This window comes from Protopterus annectens, chromosome 14.part0 (genome assembly GCF_019279795.1).
Source record: "Protopterus annectens isolate FY-2018-M chromosome 14.part0, PAN1.0, whole genome shotgun sequence".
NCBI lineage: Eukaryota > Metazoa > Chordata > Ceratodontiformes > Protopteridae > Protopterus > Protopterus annectens.
In genome coordinates this window covers 753,165,347-753,187,275 of record NC_056748.1, presented here as the reverse complement: position 1 = coordinate 753,187,275, position 21,929 = coordinate 753,165,347, and the positions used below count along the sequence as shown (strand labels likewise).

Below are 21,929 nucleotides of genomic sequence, written 5' to 3'. Positions count from 1 at the left end.
ATGGCATTGCTGACCAAATGCTAAGCACGTTTCTCTTTTAAACTCATAGTTGGCATCTTATTTGTGACAGTTAACAATAAAGCTTGATTTGGGTTTTGCTGACTCACCCTTGTACGGCACTGAGCATGCACCTTTAACTGAACTAGTCTTAGAACTTGCTGGAAGATTGTGGGTTTTCCTTGCCACACCTACAGGGGCTACAGCTACCATGTGCTTAGGCCTGTTTCTGCTTGCCACATGTTGCATACTTTCTACATTTGATCTGGAGCTTGCTGAAACCATACTCTTATCACTTGCAAGCATGTTCGTGTGCTTTTCTGTAACTTTATGAATTTGACAAATCTCAATAGCTTTGCTCAGTGTTAAATCACTGTCACAAATCAAAATCTCTCTCACAGCAGCATTATTAATAACACACATAAGCCTGTCCTTTATTAACTCATCTTTTAAGTCACCAAACTTACACATTTTAGCTTTATTTCTCAGGTCAGCAATATAAGCTGCAAAAGTTTCTCATTACTTTTGATGTCTTATGTAAAACAAATGCCTCTCTAATGTAACATTGGTCTGGCGGTTGCACATTTCTCTAAATATGTGCTTCAGACACTCAGATTCTTCCCTTGATTCAGCTTGTATAATAATCTGATGATTTCCCTTCACCTTCAAATACTGCTGGTGCATATACAAATGAGCTGTCCATTTCAATGGCTTCTAATCCTACTAGATTTAGCAAAACAAATGCCCTTGTGCATGCATATTTGTCAGAATAAGCTGCTTGTATTAATATATTGTTCTCTTGCTCAAATATTCTGTAGTTCTCTGCAATATTCTGATCAAATACGAGTGGTCGCAGTTTTTGAAAGCTGTCTGCCATATTAATACATCTCAGTGAAGACTTTTGCCAGTATGCATGAACACACACACATGTACATATGCCTGAAATGTATGCCAGTACTTGTAACTATGCCCAATAGCACAATAGGCCTCCGTATAACAAACTTTGTGAAATATGTTTTCAGGGCAATGTAATATTCTTGAAATTTTAAAAATTATTTTTGCCCTTTGTTATATTAATTTTGCTCATTTAATCTCTTTTCATGCCCATTATATTTTCTTGTGATCATTTTAACTCTAAACATACTTGTTTACTTTAAACATGCTCATTTTGCAATTCTGAGGTAATTCTAAACCCTTTATGTTTTGTTCTGATGTTCATTTTATCAAATCTCTTAATTTCGAACATTTTGTCTGATTAATAAACTTTTTATGCTTCTCGTTTGTTTAATAAATGTTTTATGCCATTCATTTTCTTAGTAATGCTCCATTTTATCTTTTTTATAAAATAAATCATTTCTGGCCCTTTTTGCTCTTAGTTCACTTTGTTTGCCTTCACTGTTAACTCTGCACCTCATGGCTCTGAAAAGTAGTCTCTGGAATCCCACTTCTGACACCATGTTGCTCATCTAGTCAGGATGAAGTAGACAAACATTGTGGGTTCTGTTCAGGCAGCTTTTATACAAACATAAACATATATACAAACTAGCTGAATCATGCATAGATGTTCACACTCTAGCTATACTCACAAAATGGCACTAAAGCTAGCACATGCCTGCTATTTATATGCACATTCAGGTCTTAGAAATGCTTCTTAAAGGTACAACAGAAATGTTATTCTGCAGTCTGGAAAGCAGGGGAATAACACACTTAAAGGTACTTAGCAAAGTGGACATTACAGGATCAATGGGGCTGTAAGCAAAGGAATTTTTGGGTGTAAAGACTGCCCATGTGACAGAGGGCTGTTGTTGTTGTGTCTTTCGGCTTTTCCCGGTTAGGGGTCGCCACAGCGGAACTCCAGTCCGCTAATGATTGGCAGTAGATTTTAAGTGCCGAGTTGCCAGCTCTGACACACAACCTTCAACGAAGGTATGTCCATTCATGCATGTCTCCACACAGAAGGCGCTCTAGCTGAGAATCGAACAGGACAACATCTTACTGTGAGGCGACAACACTACCGCAGCACCACCACTCTTTATGATGCTGTAGCACAGGAGGTATGAAATGGGATAAATGGGTAAGAAGGATGGTTGATGTGAGAGAACCCTCTTCTCCAAAGAGGTTTTAACTGTGCCTTTTTAAAGGGTATTTCTAATCTGCAGCTTTCAGCTAGGAAGATAATCATTGTTGCAGTATGCACCCTAAGGTCATACATCTAGAACTACTAGAGGATGAGCTGGTAGGCTGCTAGATATTGAGAGGAACTGGGGTGGTGGAGAGGATACAAATATTTTAGGATGCTGGCCAGAAGGATGGAGACAGTAATACAGAAATTGATTCATGAAATTAACTGGGTTTATTTAGGAGCAAACATTAAAACATAATTGAATGTAGGTGTTGGAGTGTATGCATTATGTAGAATGAGTGAGTCAGAAAGGGCAGAAGACCCTAAGAAAGTACTTGACTATACGGAATGAATAATTATGCACAACGTACTTAGGGAAATAAATTTTAGGCACAGGTGTAGCAATAGATTTAGGGCATCTGCTAGTTAACAGGTGGTTGTTCGGGGAGGTGGAGTTGAGAAAAGGTATAATACATGACTGTGTGTTATCACCTTTGTTATTCCAAGAGGTAAAGGGAAGGTGAAGGAAATAGGTAAGCTATGACACCTTAGGAACAGCTGGGATGGGGTGCTATTTTGTTTAATGTAGAAGTGGATGATTACCTAATCCTGTGAAGAAGGTTTTTCCAAAGATCAGGTATCTTCTCTGTAAAAAGATACTTTTATAAGTTAGAGAACTTAATTATTGCAATTTGCTGGTATTCTTTATTTCCCCCTCTGTCCTTCCTGTTCAGGATACCCCCTTCATATCTTCCTCATGTCACTTCTGGCCTCAAGTGAAAAGAACTATTGTTCCTCTCATTTCAGGTCATATCCCTTTCCTTTCTTTCTTTGTTTCTTTATCAGGCCAACAACTATTTTTCTTCATTCTGTCTTCTCTGATTTTTTTTTCTCCATGCCCCTATTTTTTTGGATCTTTATTTTTGGAGAGATGGGCTGGTATCTTATAACAGGAGTTTTGTGCCTCATATGTTAAATAAAACTTTACATGGCATAAAATTTGCTCGTTCAGAATTAACCAACATATTCCCAACTTGATGCAATAGCCTTTATATATTTTAGACAGCTTGCCTGATATATTCAAATGTTTTCATTTCCTGTTATAGCAAAAACATTTGGGAGTACTGCAGACAAGGTCTAAGTACCAGTGAGTCCACTGATACAAATATTACATTGCAGGCACATGAACTACATCAAAAACTCTGATAAAATTACTACCACTCCCAAGCAGCACTATTAATTGTTTAGAAGCAATAGTTTATGATTACATTCATGGGAAAGGAGGAAAGGGTTTAAAAATTAATAGAATATAAGCAGATATATCCCAGCCCCATTCACTGAATATCCTCATTAGGATAGCATATGCATTCTTATCTAGGGCTCACCACACCAGTGACATATTCTAACCATATGAGTCATAGATGCTAGACAATATACATTAATGATCTCTCAGGTAATGAAAAATGACAACATGATAATTGTCCAAGACAACAGAGGAGTATACAGCAGTCAGTTACATGATATAACAGAGCATGTGTAAAGTAGTCAGTGACATGATATAGCAGTGTGCGTGTATAGTAGTCAGTGGCATGATGTAGCAGTGTGCGGGTATAGTAGTCAGTGACATGATATAGCAGAGTGTGTGTGTGTGTGTGTGTGTGTGTGTGTGTGTGTGTGTGTGTGTGTGTGTGTGTGTGTGTGTGTGTGTGTGTGTGTGTGTGTGTGTGTGTGTGTGTGTATAGTAATCAGTTACATGACATAGCAGTGTGTGTGTGTGTGTGTGTGTGTGTGTGTGTGTGTGTGTGTGTGTGTGTAGTAATACGTTACATGATATAGCAGTGTGTGTATAGTAGTCAGTTACATGATACAGCAGTGTGTGTGTATAGTAGTCAGTGACATGATATAGCAGTGTGTGTGTGTGTGTGTGTGTGTGTGTGTGTGTGTGTGTGTAGTAATCAGTTACATGATATGGCAGTGTGTGTGTGTATGTGTGTGTGTGTGTGTGTGTAGTAATCAGTTACATGATATAGCAGTGTGTTGTGTGTGTGTAGTAATCAGTTACATGATATAGCAGTGTGCTTTTGTGTTTTCCTTTGCTAATCCAAAGCAATTATGCACTCATATTTTGGTAAGCTAGCCATTTAAGAATGTATTATTATCCGGTTTCTCAAAAACGTGTTTTAATGCCACTCCATCCAAATATTTAAAATAATTACTTCAGTGCTGCTTACCTAGAGTGACACATCCAAAGGACTGTGCAAGAAGCTCAGGAGCATGTCATGTTATGTGCCTGGTTAATGCTACCTGATGCCTCTATTGCACTACTACTCATGGTAAAATGGTCTAGTCTTCAAATCAGACTGTAATAGATATTAGATAATAAGATTAATATAAGCCCTCACAGTCTACTAGCTATATAAACAATTTAGTTCATAATTTCAGCAAGGTATCAATAGGTCCACAGCTCATGTTACTCATTGCACAATTTTGCCATAAAAGGCAAATTCAAATAAGTATTCTCATTCCATGCTTTGAAAGTTATTCATCATAAAGGCCCATCACTTCAAAATCTGTTTCTCATAAATGGATGACCAGATTGCAGAAATTAATTTAAAACTAGATGGACATTTTTATACTATGTTACCTCTACTCAGGAATATATACAGTACACTACGTACTTTCTAGAGTATAGCTATATTGTTGTGATGCATTTATCAGATGTCCCAAAAAGTAAAGAAATACAAGATCCATAACTGCTGCATATGTGTGATCATTAAAAATATAAAATACATTAACAATGTTGTTGTGTCTTTCGGCTTTTCCCGGTAAGGGGTCGCCACAGCGGAACTCTGGTCCGCTAATGATTGGCAGTAGATTTTTACATGCTGAGTTGCCGGCCCTGACGCACAACCTTCAACGAAGGTATGCCCATTCACGCATGTCTCCACACAGAAGATGCTCTAGCTGAGAATCAAACAGGACAACGTCTTACTGTGAGGCGACAACACTACCGCAGCACCACCACTGCAGTCAAATACATTAACAATAAGAGTGCGAAATATGAAGGAAATGCTAAACTTGAAGTGGCTGAGAAAATTTGAAGAGGAATTTTCGGTGTGCTATGATTATGGCAGAATAAAAATACAGGAGCAGGATGCAGAAATTAAGGTTCTATCCTCCTCCTACTCCTGTACTCAGATACCCTTATAATGGAACTGTGGAACAGCCAGTCCCTCACATCCTAAAATTATAAAACTAATATAACAAACATACATAAAAATATTTCAAGCACAGGCATTAATACCCTTTTAGCCTTCCAACATACCAAAATAGTTATTCCCATAATAAGCATCCAGGTTGTTAAAAATATCTAAACTAGTGATTGCTGTAATGTAATTTGGTAGTGTGTTCCATGTATCAGCTGCTCTCAGAGAACCAATTAGTACACTTCTCATTCCTATAGAATCTTCTACATAAGTTGTCTGATGGTTCTGTACTAATTTCTGATAACCCCAAACATACCCTGGGCGGTAATCTCTAAATGCCCTATGTACATAAATAAGATCTCCTCTTAAATATCTATAAGAGACACTGTACAAGTTCAGATATTTTAGTATTTCGTGATAACTTAAGTTTTCACATCCATGGATGCCCTTGGTATATTTATGTTGTAGTCCTTCCAGTTTACTCATGCTTGTTTTCATACAAGGTTTCCATATTGTTATTCCATACTCAAGTTTGGGTCTAATGTAATTAACAAACAATGATGTCATCATTTCTGATTTCTTAGACTTTATAAATATTTTAATACAACCTATAGTTCTATAACTATCATTAATTAATTGGTTGATACAATTAGAAAAACTCAAAGCTGGATCTATCCATATACCCAGGTTCTTAAATGAATCTACAATTCCAATGACTGTGTGCTGTATCAAATAGAAAAACACAAAGCTGGATCTCCCCATACACCCAGGTCCTTAAATGAATCTACAGTTTCAATGGCTGTGTGCTTTATCAAATATTCACATTTCAATTTATGTCTCCCAAATCTCATATGCTTAGTTTTTGATGTATTTATCAGCATATTATTCTCCTGTGCCCAAATGGTCAATTTAGTCAATTCTTTTGCAGACATGCCTGATCTGTAATGCATGTAATCAGTTTACCCAATTTCAGATCATCTGCCTACTGGCTGTAGAACACATCAGATGAAAAAGTTAGGTCTGAAAGATACAATTGAACAAGTAAGGGCCTAGGACAGAACCATGTGGTACACCATGACTTTTACCAAGAATTTCACCTATCCAATTGTGTCCAATTGCTGTATAAGACTTGCCATGTTTTATATGTAAAGCCATGCAGCTATCCTTTTTATCAAGATTAAATCAATACCTAGTTGTTCTAATTTATCAATCAGTTTTTTGTGTAGGACCCTTTCAAATGCTGAAGTTAAATCAATATAAATTACATCACAGCATATTGTTTCATTTATACTGTTGTTATACTGTTATAGAACATCACATTACAGGTGGTAATAGATATATTTTCAACATATGCATGTTGAATTATGGTTTCAACCTCAACCTTTCCAATTCTGACAATAACTTTTCCAATATTACCTTCTCCATTATTTTTCCACAACATGAAAATAGACTTAAGGGTCTATATGACTCTGGGTTTGTCCTACTCTCCTTTCCCTTAAAGACAGGAGATGTCTCCAATCATGAGGAATCTCCCCATATTTATACTTGCTGAAGTGTTCTCAGGACATTATTACTAATTCCATCTCATCCGTGTGTTTTGTTTGGATCCAGTTTGATAGTTTTTTTTTCAATATAATCTAATTTTATTCCAGTATCTCAGGTTATCTGGATGTCACTAGAATAACTTATAACCCCTTCATGTAATCAAACTGTTTTGCATAATATTTTACAAATATATCTATAACCTGTTGTATCTGTGAATAAATTTTAGAATCTATACACAGTTTATCAATTTGTATGTCTTTATTCCTTCCACATCATATACATCTATAAAATGGTTTCCTCTTATGCTTAATATCTTTATATAAACTTTCTTAAAATTTTTTTGATCATGAATCACACTACACTTAATTTGATTGCCCAGCTACAGCTTGTTTATTTCAGTTTTCAAAGGTATAATTTGACCTTTTTTCCATTTCTTATGTTTTTTCATATTTTTACTTATATTTTTTGTCTCTTGCCTTATATGTTTTGTCTCTTGTCTTAATCAGGGTATCTTGTTCTTATGGAAATATATACCCCTGATGTTGTATGCCGAGATCCTGATGTTAAACATTTTTTTAGTTCTTAACCATGTTTCACAAGCAATAACAATATCAGTCTTATGGGAATGTTTCCAATAAAAGCATTATTATTAATGCTTCTAGCATTAACAGCCATCAGAGATGCATCAAATGTTATCTGTAAACTGTTAAATTTTTGACCTCAGAAAAATCCTGCCTTGTGTTAGTCAAATATTGCAAAATAACTGCTGTAACATTTCTTTCCCCCCCCAATCCTGACAAATGCATGCCATCATGCCTGAACACGTTTGCTCAGAATTAGGCTTGGTTGCGCTACACATTTCTATTTTTTTTTAAACAGTACATTTTTTTCACGTAGGTATTTCCCCAAAAATCTTTTCATTCATGGTAACCTGATTTTCCTTTCTATATATGATTTGTAAAAAATACGTCCTAACACCATTATAAGCTCTACTGTGTAAGAGGGCTATAAGTTCCCTATTAACATCCAAAGAGTCCTTGTGGATGAGGTCACTTGTACCAACATGAATAAAAACAGATCCATACTTCCTTACATCAAGGTATTCCAAGGCTTATTTCACATCCTCTATTCAGTGTTCATTATCTTCTATGCAGATATAAGTATCAATTTCTCTAATAATTGAATCTCCAGTTACTAGAATATCATTTCTGACCAGATCTGAAAAATCTTCAACTTCTAATACAGTAATATCTGCTCTATCGATTGTTACAATGGAATGATCTTCATCTCCATAAATCTTATTAATCCCACTGTTTTCATTGCGTATTACATTTGCAAGCATGCAGTTCTCATCCAGCAGGCTTTGTACAATGACAGTTTGAGTCATGTTGCTAGTGTCTGTCTTTCTCATCTTTTTTCTTACAGTAATATTCTTCAGTCCTTCCCCACTCAGTTTTGATTTCTTCCTTTTCACTTGCCCCTTGTCTTTTTTTTTTCCACCTTCTCTTTTAGAAAAATGCTGCCCTTTTCTGTAGGCTGTAGGTCTTCTGATAGAAAATGTTACTATACTCTGTAAACTGTGTGTTACTTAATAAAGCAGTGTCCTTTTTAGTAAGTATTCTCTTTACTTTACAGTCATCAGTTTATTTTTCTTCCTTGCATTTGTTGTGAACTTCATTTCTTTTTTTTATTTCCTTCTAAACACTCTGAATCCTCAGATTCCTGAATACTTGTATCCAGAATTCCAAAGTTGTCACAGGTTTTGTTTTGTTTCATAGGGGCTGAGGTCGTGATATTTATAGACAATACACACCCTTTCCTAAATGTTTTCTATTTGCTCTTTGCCTACCATTATTTATCTCATCAGTCCACTCATTAATATATGTAACAACAGTTCTCCAAGCCGTGACAATTGCAGAAGTGCAATCATCATCAGTAAGTTTAGATTTACTACTGATAATGGAAAGCAAATCATCCAGCTTTTGACATGAGGAACAGAATCACCAGTATTACCAGGTGTTACCTTTAAATATACATAGCATTTAGTACACTGTACAAGATATTTGTACTTTAGCAAATCATTAATGGCATTCTCATTTAAGGAATCCATATTCAGCTTCAAATTAATAAAAAATTATAAAAGAAAAAAATAATCAAAATCTGTTACCACAGAATTCAAAAAGAACTTAAACCAACTTCTATGAGAAAATTCACACAAACAACAAAATACTAAAGTAAGTACAGTAAAGTTGTTGCTCCAACCGTACAAGTTCTGATAGTCAGACCAAAGCTGGAATTTGCTTACATCGCATGCAAATGTGCACAGTAGCTTCTGAGCAAGATTGCTCACAGTTGCACCTCTTTTAACAGAAAATATCAATAAATCACAAAGACATGATTGTTTAGATATGTTCTGGATTTCCCTATCTGCAGTCTGTGCAATTTTGTAGCTGACTATGTCCCTTAGGATAATATTTCAGTATGCAAGTTATCCCTTCCTTCCTATAAACAGTGAAAAATAGTGGTAAGAAATAAAATATAAATTCAAATACAATTCAAATAAAACTTGTCTTACCAGGCAACTCTGTGCTTTACAATAGCAACTACACACTTCATCTTTGCCCTGTTCAAGGAGTATTGTTTTAGTATATTTATAATAAAAGTAATATTCTCTTCATCTCTTCATATACTTTTTAGTTTGCATATTTACACCTATGACTCTTAACAGGTAACACTGAGGAGACCCTAAGTAACAGTGATCCCTGTAATGGACCTTCTTTGCTTATACTTTCAGTATTATGCCTCACAAAACAAAACACCATTGTTTTCTGTTTACCCGTAAATATTATAGGTTCATAGGTAGGCTTTTGATTTGTGAAGATATTAAAAATCCAAGCTTTGTGTTCCCATGGTAATCAATAGCCTTATAGTTTGCAAAATGAATCTCCAAACATAGGCCGCCCAAGTATATGTTGAGTACTTACATGTTTCCCCTATCCATGAGGGCTGTTGGTGTTAAACACAGGGTGAATTTGTGGTTAGACAATCATTCATTCATTCATTCATTCATTCATTCATTCATTCATCCAAGTTACATTTGAATAGAGTAAGCAAAGTACTCTTGCTTCAAATGGAGGTGAAGTCAGTAATAAAAGTGGTAATTCCTGTGATACATACTTATCCATCCAGAATGTTCTGTTAGTCTTGCAAAAGAGATTGACGTCCCTTGAACAGGTGTTTCTGATACCATTAGACTTCTGATTGTACACTGTGTCTGGGAGACCTCCTATATATGAGGCAGAGGTTCTGATACTGAGAAGCGAGGCAAGGCTTTGTGATGGCCTATGCAATTTTTCATGATTTAGGCCCTTGACTTTTTAGAGAAGAAACACTGCAGTCATTCCAGCTGTGACAAGTGCTTGGACAGGTACATATCAAAAGGGGCATTATATTCGATTAACTGTCCTTTGATCACCATGCATCCACTAATGACTGCCAAGTACTTATAAGCTGTGCACTGAAAAGGGACTTCCTTACAATAGTGGATGCATGGTGAGCAAAGGGCAGTTCATTGTCAACATAAGTACCTACAAGTCTAACTATGGGATCAGTTTTCAGGGGGGTGTAATCAATGTGATAGTTGCAAAGAAGTTATACTTGCCAAAGAATATGATTATATATTTCTTGGCATTTAATTTCAGTCATTGGATTTGGCACCAACTATTTGTTTGAGACAGGCCTTCTCATAGCATCATGGTCTCTTCTGGGGAGTTTATGATGATATCAAGTTTTCAGTCATATGCAAGCTTGATCAGCCACAATCTTTTAACATTAGCTTTGACCTCCAAGAAGTAAATGCAAAAGAGAAGTATCCCAAGTCTGGAGATAAGATTTTTTTTTTACTATAGAGATACTGCCTTTGGTGCCTACTTCTAATATGGTGGGCCTGTATGATTGATAAGCACTGAAGCTCTCAATTGGTTGAGAGCTTTCACTTTTCTTGAACCAGGTCTCTGTGATGATGCATATACTTATTTTCCAAGATAAGTACAGATTGTAGGTTATGGAGACTTTTGTAAAGACTCCTGGCATTCAGCAACCTTAATGTTGTCATGATTTTACTTACTTAGATTCCCCATTCAGGTGAAACAGAGCTCTTCAGTAAGCCTATTCTAATGTAGTTTGGACCAGTGGATTGGAAATCTCAAATTCACCCCTGGCTTGTGACCTATGGACTGGGCAGTTTGTAGATGTCCTAAAGTACAGGCATATACCAAAGCCATTCTAACCCATGGACAGTGATAATTGCGAAAATTAAGACATGAATGGTTAGGCTTAAAATGAGTCTAGCGCCACTAGCCTTGTAATATCCTCTAATTTTGTGATACAAGATTTTGAAGACTGATGCCACCTGAAAAAAACACAATGGGAGTAGGCAAGGTTTTAGCCAATATATGGAGTCCTTGGGGACTCCTATGGGGGAGAGGTGCAGGCAATTCCTGGCAAAGCAGTTTTGCCTGCTTCCATCTCTTCCTAGGTATGTATATATATATATATATATATATATATATATATATATATATATATATATATATATATATATATATACACACACACACATATAAATATATATATATATATATATATATATATATATATATATATATATGGAGATATCTCTCTCTTTCTATCTCTCAATATATATAGATAATGATATATCTATATATGTATATATATATATATATATATATATATATATATATACATATATATATATATTTTTTTTTTACCCCCTTAGAATGGCACAAGAATCAAAGCCACTTGTTGAAGTCAATTATCTTTTTAAAGTATTTTGACATCATTCTTGGGAATAACATAATGCTGCTTGAGGCTATGTTCATACTAGCTTCAGATACATATTCCTGGAGCTTTATTGTGTTTCTCTTCATATAGTCCAGGGAGGTATAGCTCAAGTTACAATCGCAGTGCAATATGGTACAGTACTTCTGTTATATGATGAATCCTGGTATCTGGTAGGCAGCTGACTATGACACACTCTTAGCACAGCCTAGTGACTGCTACATCAGTGTGCCTCAATAAGGAATCACCTCTGACAAGGATATTGGTATGTGTGGTGCTTTGCCTTATGGGCATTTGGACTGTGCCTGTGTGACTTATGGATCTATGTTTCATGGTGACTGATATCTGTGATGTGTATTTGTCATGGTGTTGAGGGCACATATTTCTTGAGTGACATTTAGGAGGCATATGTGGTTTAGTTTGGTTGCTCCCAAGAGCCTCAGATTATGTTGGTCTGTTTGGTCTGTATTTAAGATTTGTTTAGTGTGGCGCTGTGTGATACTATCAACCTTATTATTTGTAGTGTCTTTATGCGAGAGCTTTGCCTCCTTTAACATTACACAGCTACATCTCCCTCACACTGTGGCAGGTTGTTTAAGTAGGAGGTGGTTGTCAACTAACATGAGACAATTGCTATATCACTTAGGAAGTACAAGCAAGCTGGCTACAGAGACAGTTGGGAAGTGCAGATTCCTGGTTCTCGTTGCTTACTGCTGTGGGTTGGAGAAGAAGTAGTGCTTAAGAGAAAATAATGTGCTTATCTGGCGTACTGTCCATCTAAGATGAACACTACATATCTGCACATGAAGAGAAATGAGCCAGTTCTCTCAACTACTGACTACTAAGCAAACTCAGAAATTCTGGAGCAGGTTATATACAGAAAGGCATGGTTACAAGCACCTGCATCTATACAGTTCATGGATAAAAAGGCCACACAATGAGCAGTGCTGTGCAAACAGGCAACAGGACAGCAGAGAAAAGTGTGAAAAAAAATCAAACTAGCTGACTGAACTAAAGCATGTCACTGCAGTATAAGGTTCTACAAGCAAGCAGTGGTCTAGAAATTACTTAGTTCTTCCTCTACTCTCATTAGATTTTAAAACCAAAGAAAATCTTTCATAGATCACAATAAATGTCAAAAACAAGGGTATAGCTATTTCAGTAACTCATGTAAGATCTGCAACTAAAATTTGTTGTATTTCCATGCAACCTTTCTTCTTGTAGACCCCCTCCACAATGGATTAAACAAACTTATCACCCAGAATTTCAGTATTATTTGTATTCCTTCTTTGTGAGAAGTGTATGAACTGAGAACATTGTATTGCATTATTTCATATAGCCATGAACTCAGAAAGGACTTGAGGCAGAAAGTGAGAGTGGAGATGATCGGTCTTGATTTGACAGGTGAATGGTCATATTTTATGTAATTATTTCATAATGAAAGATACTAACTTGGCTAAGTGTTGACATTCAGCATTACATACAGTATATGCCAACATGATCGGTCTTGGTTTGACAGGTGAATGGTCATGTTTTATGTAATTATTTCATAATGAAAGATACTAACTTGGCTAAGTGTTGACATTCAGCATTACATACAGTATATGACAACATGATCGGTCTTGGTTTGACAGGTGAATGGTCATGTTTTATGTAATTATTTCATAATGAAAGATACTAACTTGGCTAAGTGTTGACATTCAGCATTACATACAGTGTATGACAACATGCTACCTCAGCTGACATATTTTCATGCCATATTTATGTCCATAAGGTATATTATCACCTGAAAGTGAGGAATTAACTCTTCAGGGTACAACTATATATAAGCAATTTTATAGTACAAGGGGCATTTCTCTGCACATTTTGGAAGTCTTTTCCAAATGAATTAATAACTGCTGAGGTTGCATGCCTTTGTTTGATCTGATTAAATACTGCTTGTGACTTTGATGGTTTTCAGTAGTTTGAAAGCACATTTTCAGCAAAACCTGAGCAAGGTTCCATTTTTAAATTCCACTGCACTTCCTTTTCTAAATAGGATTCTGCACACATAGTGCAAAATCACTCATTAGGTACAACTGTGTAATGAAAGTATAATTTCTGACCTCCAGCTATACAGCCGAAGTTTACTGACACTTTATTGATCCTACTGTGTAAAGCCAATTTTTTAGAGGGAACCTACGAGAACAAAAACATATGAATTGCAAAAACAGGTTCATAGGATAGTCAGAAAATGATTACAAACTGGAGTTTCATTCAATAAAGTAAACAACTGACAATCTATGAATGCATACATGTTGATTCAATGAATTAAAGGAAAGAAGGAAAGAGGATATTAAGTTAAGAAGATGAGTGGAGTAAGTTAAAGGTTTAAAAGCAGAATGAAGGAGAAATAGCTGGGAGATGGACACAGAGATGTATACATGAAAGAAGGGAATGTGTAAACTTCAGTTTGAAATTAAGATGGTGGTCTTTGTGTTATGCTAATAATATGGAGATGTTGTTAGAAAGCAGAAATGATTATGTAACACCATATTTATGACAGAATAATACTGTGCTAAAGCAGAATTATAAGAAAACAACTAGAATAGCTATCAACACACTAAAGCTACCCATCTTAGAAGAACTCAGAAGTCCTTATGTCCACCCCAAAACACTTCTGAGAAGCATTAAAAAAAAACAACTTGGCACATTAAAGACAATGGCTACTCATCAGCCTCAATAGGACTTAATGATGCACTAAATTTCTCCAACAGCAATCCAAACGTCTTAATAAATACAATAAAGGAATTAATATACATATTTCTAAACCAGTACATGACTCAACTACCAGAAAATGACCAAAATCCCTTTCAGGTATACCTTCTTGCAGATTACAGCCCCACAATTTATTTTAAAAGATTACATTGAAATATACCAAAGAACTTCCAAAATATTAGATATTATTCTGGAGCCAAATTCAGCAAGTTTCACCCAATTTTCCTAAGAATGACATCATCACACATTGCCAGACTGCTCACTTACATAAATATCTATCTTCTGATATAGTCCCTACAACCATTAAAAACTCCATTATTATGCCCCTGCCAAAAGTACCTGCCCCCCAAAAAGTCTAAGTACTACAGATCAGTTACTAATTGTGCCTTTTGATCAATATACTTATAAAGTTGGTATTCGATCAGATCTTTGATCATATAAATACATATTACCTACTTATTAACTAGTAACATGGGATCCATAATGTCTTTCATGCCAATGGAAACACTATCTACAGTTACTAGCAACATTTACTGCAAGATAAATTATGGCCTCCTTACAGCTGGCCAGTTTGCAGACATGACAAGGCTGTTTAAAATTATCAATCACTTTTTTCTCAGTAATAAGCTCTGTTAGCTTATCTTTAGTCCAAACACTATTATGTTGTTCAGAAGATATCTTGAAAACAAAAATGACCAGGTGAATGCTGAGATGTGGTGCATTCAACACTGGTATACTGTAGGAACCAGTTCTCAGCCCATAACTCTCTTCACTTATTATATATGGCCTAACCGACAATCTCCACTACACCAAATTTGTCATACATGTAGATGACTTAGTACACAATTACTAAACTCTGCAAAAATAGACTAATAATTACGCCCCCAAAAATAAAAAAATATTTTATTTTTCTCTTCCCCAAAGCTAATCCAAGTACACATCCCACTGAAAGACAATCAAAATAATTCAATCACCAATGTGACAGAACAAAAATAGATTGTATTCGCTATCAACCCATCCTAAGTTTTCACATTGAACCTAGACAAGGTAGTCAATAAAATGCTTACCCAGTTAAAGCCTTTTTACAAGGCATCCCATCAAGCAGTAGCCAGAAGTGTTCTTATCCCAGAAAACTGAGTGCATGCTACCGTTAATAACTGTTTACTCCAACACACACACATAAGTAACTGGCAGAAAATAAAATGTGCAGATATGCACTGTTAGTGGAGATACATACCCAACATTCTGATATACTAAAGGTTTTCACTGGATAGTTACTCAGAGTGAAGTTACTCTTTTCCTTAATACTCTTCTTTTTAAAATAATTAAAGATGGAGAATGCTGGTCAGCCATGAGGAAATAAAAAGGGTCCCCTATTGAAATGTCAGAACTCATAACACTGAGTGCCAACAGACAGAGAATAAAAACAACACTGAAAATCCAGGAGAAGAGATACTCTTGAACATTACTCTTCTGCATTAAACTTTTTTTTGTAGTGGGGCAAGTTTTCCTCATACCCTGAAATTATATATACCGATGCAAAAATCACCATATTTCAGTGAAATGTGAATATTCTGAGAAATGGCTATCTCAGACTTGCCTTATTTAAATCGGGGGTTCGGCCATTCGGTCTCCATGTTTTGAGACTCTCTAGCAGGTCTCAATATTTGAAATGGTAACCAGTGAAATGAATTTCATTAACTGGGAGTTGCCACATAAAGCTAAATTTATGTGAAACTATCATAAGCCACTCCATATCTTATGTAAAATCATTCTGCGTTGTTTTGTGCTTTCCTGCAAAATTATTTGGCAGGAAAAGCATAGCTTAATTTATATTTCTAATGTCTGATTTTTTTATTTCATCTTATTAGAAAGAGAAGGATTGTAGTCATGCACATTCAAACCCTCCCAATAGGCCTATCTAGTTATATTTTGAACCAGGACTGAGGGTGGTCACAGGCACATGCTATCAATCACACATGACATAAAGACACATATAATATCTTAGTATGACATTGGTGACTGACATGGTGGGTCAGAATAACCTTTTATATGAAGCACTTCTCTTTAATCAAGTTTAGTTCAGTATACTTCATTTAATAATTGAATAATTTATGCAGTTTAACAATGTATTAATTGTTCTATGTTTTGAATTATGCAATTATTGATCTAGATACTTTTTTTTTTCTTTAAACAGTCCTTACTTTGACACAGGAAAGGGACTAATTAAATAAATATGCCATCTGCACTTTGCTTTGGCATAAGTATCTTGCCCAGTGTACTTTCCACTATGTGTATACATATATGTAAAGATAACATGTGATAACAATAAAGACTTGTATTCCCCACATCAAAAGTTGAATGATTTGCTTACAGTTCATGGGAAGTCAAGATTTGCTTAGCATGATTGTTTCTGTGCCATTGGAACTTCTTGGAAAACTGTTTTTACATACATTACTGACTAGACAAATGAGATAAATAATATTAGTTAAGCTGCAAATAAAACCCAAGTTGGAAAGGAAGTGTCCTCTACAAAGCTGAGTGTAATATGTCAATCTCAAGTTAAGATTGCTCAACCCTTATTAAAATAAATACTGTAGATAACACATTTATAATTCAAGATACACACATACAACAGTCTGAGGATTCAGAACATATAGGAAAAAAAGAAAAAATAGAGAGAGACAGAGAGAGAAAAGGTCACCAAAAATAACTCAGAAGAAAAAGAAATGTACTAATGCATATATAATGCTAAGCAAAAATATACTAAACAAAAATACACTGTTTTGATATGTAATACACAGATTATACAAAATGATAGCATTCAGTAAGGTAGGAAAAACAGACAAGGGGCAGGCTAAAAGAAAGAAATCGAAATTGAACTTCAGATATTTAAATAACATTTCTGTAAGGAAAAAGAAGAAAGACTTGGAATGACAACGTGGCTCATGCTGTGGAAGTATAAACATATCTAGATGAGAATTGTATGCTTGCAAATGATGTAAGTGATGAAAACAATAATATTAATAAGACTAATGCTAATGGAGAATATTATTTTGTAGCAGTTGAAAGAGAAGACATTACTAAATTAGAAGTAGAGGATTTTGCAGGTAAGTTAGGAAAGAAATATTAGCAAATGGAGATTCAATTATTAAATGAACTGATACATTTGACGAGAGGAATATGAATATCAAAGTGTTGTGCCTGCCTGGAGTAAAATACATGGGTTGGGAGTAGGGCCTTAGGATGCCTAAATATAAGAAAATATGGAGATTGCCTCATTCAAGGACTCACTGACCATAAGTAGGAACTTGCAGTCTTCATAAGTAACATAGGTTGTACTTGTCTTAGGACTTATTTTTCACAAATCACATACAAAAAGGATAATCAGATCAGTGTGAATGAACAGACTGCTTGGTAAACACTGACATGATAGAAATGGGGCATTAAAAACGAGGAACTGTATAGAACATTCAGGCCGAATTTGGGGCACTTGTGTATTTAGGCAGGGTGGAATCCACTTTTCAAGGCAATGGAACCAATTTAATCAGCAGATATATTGCAATATTGGGTGTTGTTGACTGTACTGCTTGGTGGTGTTTGCTTATTATCAGTTTATATTGCAATATTTGACTAACACAAGAACAGGATATTCCTCAGGTCAGAAATTTAACAGTTCACTTGTAGCAAAAACTGAATTAACTGAGTTAGTTGTTAATGTAAGGAGCATTAAGTAATGCATGAGTCAGTACAATCTATGAATGAAAAAAAAAATATATATTTTTAATTAGTATAACTAATAAGAGTGTTTATAAAGAAAATTTTAACATAGTGTCTGGTGGTTGCATAACTATGTAAAATACTTTTTAACAAATGTTTTTGTATGTCCAATATTAAGTAATTTGCTTGAAAGATGCCACATAAATCAAACCCTTCAAATGGCAATTAAAGCATTCTGATGCGCCATAAGATTCATTAATTTATTTTTTTTTCTACTAGTTGCTTTATCCAATGGAGATTTGAGGGGGAGAAATGTGTCTAATACCAGCATTCAGTGCAACCAAGTGAGAGAAAGCATCACTGTGTATGATGCCAGTCTCTTGCTAGACACACACACACACACACACACACACACACACACACACACACACACAAAACCCCCCTAAGCTCCCCTACAGTTAATTTGTAGCATCAGCATTTCAGCTAAAGAATATTTTTGGATGTGATAGGAAGCCAGACTGCCCAGCAGAAACCTATACAGGTTTAGAATGGAACTGCAAACTTCCAGTTGTGATCCAAAGTGAAGAACAAAGCACACTGAGGCAGAAAATCTAACCAGTGTCACTGTAATGCACATTATTTTTCATTTAATATGAATTAACTGTGATAAAAAGCTCCATTATAGATTAAAAGTACAAGCTGTATTTCCAGTGTCCCATGCTTCCATGACCTTTGGAATAATCTTTTATTATGTGTAAAACAGAATGATTCCCCTACTTCCATTTAGGTAGACCTTGATAATTGGATGGACATCCATAATCTTATCTTGGGCTTGACTTGTTTTGCCCTTTTGAAGGTTGGTGTTGTCAAGACATATATAATTCATGGACTGAACTCTGTGAAGCTGCGAATATACCGTGCATGTCACAATATCTGCAGGATACTGTAGAATAATAATTCTTTAATATTACCTGCCACCCAGTCAAACAGAAGAGCCATGCTGAGTGTCTACTGCTTGCTCCAAGTGGCTTGGAAAATAACAGGCCCACTTCTTGACTATCCTCTGGTTTCCTCCTTAGTACAGTAATAGTAGCTATTCAGTACTAATGAAACTACAGTGCTACCTCATTCTTCACTATTTCTCACTAAAACAGAGTCACCTGTTATAATGCAGTTCCACGTGAGGTAAACATACAATTTCCTTGAAAATAATAGTACCATTGGTCATTTTTGCCTCCTGTGGTATCACATTCTCAGTACAATGTGCATTTCTGGTGAATATTGCAGCACACCACTCAATTAGATAAACATTATCTGAATGCAGCACTCCTTTGATAATCAAAGAAGGGGATCCTGAGACATCAGCAAATATCTGCTATGTTAATTTAGTCAACACAGAAACAGAGCACCTTCTGTGTGGAGTCTGCATGTCCTCCCCACAGTTGAGTGGCATTCAAAAGACATGTGTGAATGGGATTGCCTTCGTTGAAGGTTGGGCATCGAGCTGGCACCTCGGCACCATAAAAATCTACTGCCAATCATTAGTGGACAGGAGTTCTGCTGTGGCGACCCCTAACCAGGAAAACCAAAAGAAGAAGAAGAAGAATCAGAATCAGAGTAGGTCATTACACAATCTCATTTGTTTACGTTTTAAACACACTATTTCTTCCAAAGTAGCAGTACATAGGCTGTGCATATTTATTTATCACATATGTTTTACTCTAATAATTGATATTCTTGCTAAACTGCAGTAAATAAAAAAAATCAGAGGGTATTACACATTATCACTTACGTTTCATTCTGACACATAATGTGTTTTATTTCCGTGAATAACCTCATAAGCCAGAGACTGCCCATGCTACGAAATAGACTTCCCATACATGTCAAACAGAGCACCTCACTGGCCCTCTTCAAGAGAAATCTTGATGAGTGGATGGGAAATAGAAAATTCATCCCAGGGATCACTCCAGTGGCACTACTCGACAGAGGCACTGAGAACTATGGTCAGGTGGCACGATGACAGAGTAATCCTATGGGCTAGTCTAGTAAAAGCTCCAGGGCCATTAGCCTAGTACACATGTATGAACCTATGAATAAAAATGCACTTAAGTGAAATAAAACAGAGCAGCAGCTAGGACAGGGTGATGCAAACTGGTGTATCTCTTTAAATGAAATAAGTACATCAAAAGCATCATTTTTTGCTCTTCAAGTCTGGTTTTGGTAAGTCAGTGAAGAAGACTGCTCAGGATGCAAATCTCCCCTAGCTATTTCTCTGAAGTAAAGCATCGTCATGTAAAAACAATAACATATGCACAACAAGGAGATGTCAGCATTCATTGGTGTCCACCTGTGTTAAGTAGAAAGCAATAAGATCACAGTGAATTATATGCATGTGGGGAATTCAAAACTACTTTGGAATTTCAATCAGTGCAAGAACTTCAGGGCTGTGTGTGTGTGTGTGTGTGTGTGTGTGTGTGTGTGTGTGTGTGTGTGTGTGTGTGTGTGTGTGTGTGTGTGTGTGCACGTGTGCGCGTGCGCGCGTGTGTCGTGTGCACATATGTGCGCGTGTGTGTGTCTGCGCGCATGTGCATGTGTGTGCGTGTGCGTGTGTGTGTGTGTGTGTGTGTGTGTGTGTGTGTGTGTGTGTGTGTGTGTGTGTGTGTGTGTGTAAGCATGCTTATAAATTATGTCTTTCACATAAAATTGCTCATTTTGGCATGGCTGTCTGTTAATTTTTTTGTTTGTTTGTTTAGGTTTGGATACTCTGTGCCTATCTGATCAGGCCTCACCTACATAGCCAAATTGAACAGAAGTTCTATGGTTCTACCCTATGGGCTATCATTGAAAACATTTCATTGCCACTTGGAATATTTTACCACATGCATTCTGTTGCAAGTTTGTTTGAAGTTTACTGTAGATCTTAATTCATGCCATCATCTGATGTTCTATGAAATGAAACTGTGGTCCTTTGTAAGGTACTATGTAAGAACTGTAAATGATGCAGGTGTTTCTAATCACCAAAACTGAACGTAATATGGTAATCTCAAGCAAAAAGTACATTTTAACAAAGACTAATGTTGTATCCAAGCTGAATGGAATATTGTAATCTCAAGCAAAAAGTACATCTTAACAAAGAATAGTCTTATATCCAAGATGAGCGTAATATGGTAATCTCAAACACAAATTACATCTTAACAAAGAATAATCTTGTATCCAAGCTAAACATAATATGGTAATCTCAAGCAAAAAGTACATCTTCACAAAGAGTAATGTATTTCTTCTGAAGAGCAAGTAAGACAAGAAACGGATTTCTTATTCACTCCACATAACAGATTACCATATGCTTTTTACCAAAACAAACACAATGTGGGCTGATTTCTTGCTATTTAAAAAAGGAATATGTTGAACAGATGTGTATGGGTGCCTGGGTTTAAGAAATGTTGTTGATAACAAAAACAAGTTTCATGCTGCCATGCAGTTTGCTCCAGCCTTGTCCAGTGTACTTTTATTTAGTACTGATATTTTTTTCAGAAAAATGTCAAACTACATCTGGTTAACATTTTATCAAACAACAATATTCAGTTATTATCTACATAACACATTAGCTATGTATGCTATACAGTATCATTGCTAGAATTTATTACCTATTTATGCATCATGGTTATTGTTTTTACAGCAAATTACAAAACTAGAGCATAAGTTAGTGCTGCAGACTGATGCAG

At 35.8% G+C, this 21,929-nt stretch overlaps 1 protein-coding gene across 1 annotated transcript in view; it reads left to right on the top strand.

Annotated features, from left to right (window-relative positions):
• The window catches only part of LOC122788724 (proton channel OTOP1-like), a 57,789-nt gene extending 36,495 nt beyond the window's left edge, over positions 1-21,294 (top strand). Inside the window, exon 4 of the mRNA XM_044055615.1 lies at positions 20,961-21,294. Within this exon, the coding sequence (XP_043911550.1) occupies positions 20,961-21,131 (171 nt within the window). The 3' untranslated portion in view covers positions 21,132-21,294. The remainder of the gene's footprint in view (positions 1-20,960) is intronic.
• The last annotated feature ends 635 nt before the right edge of the window (positions 21,295-21,929 follow it).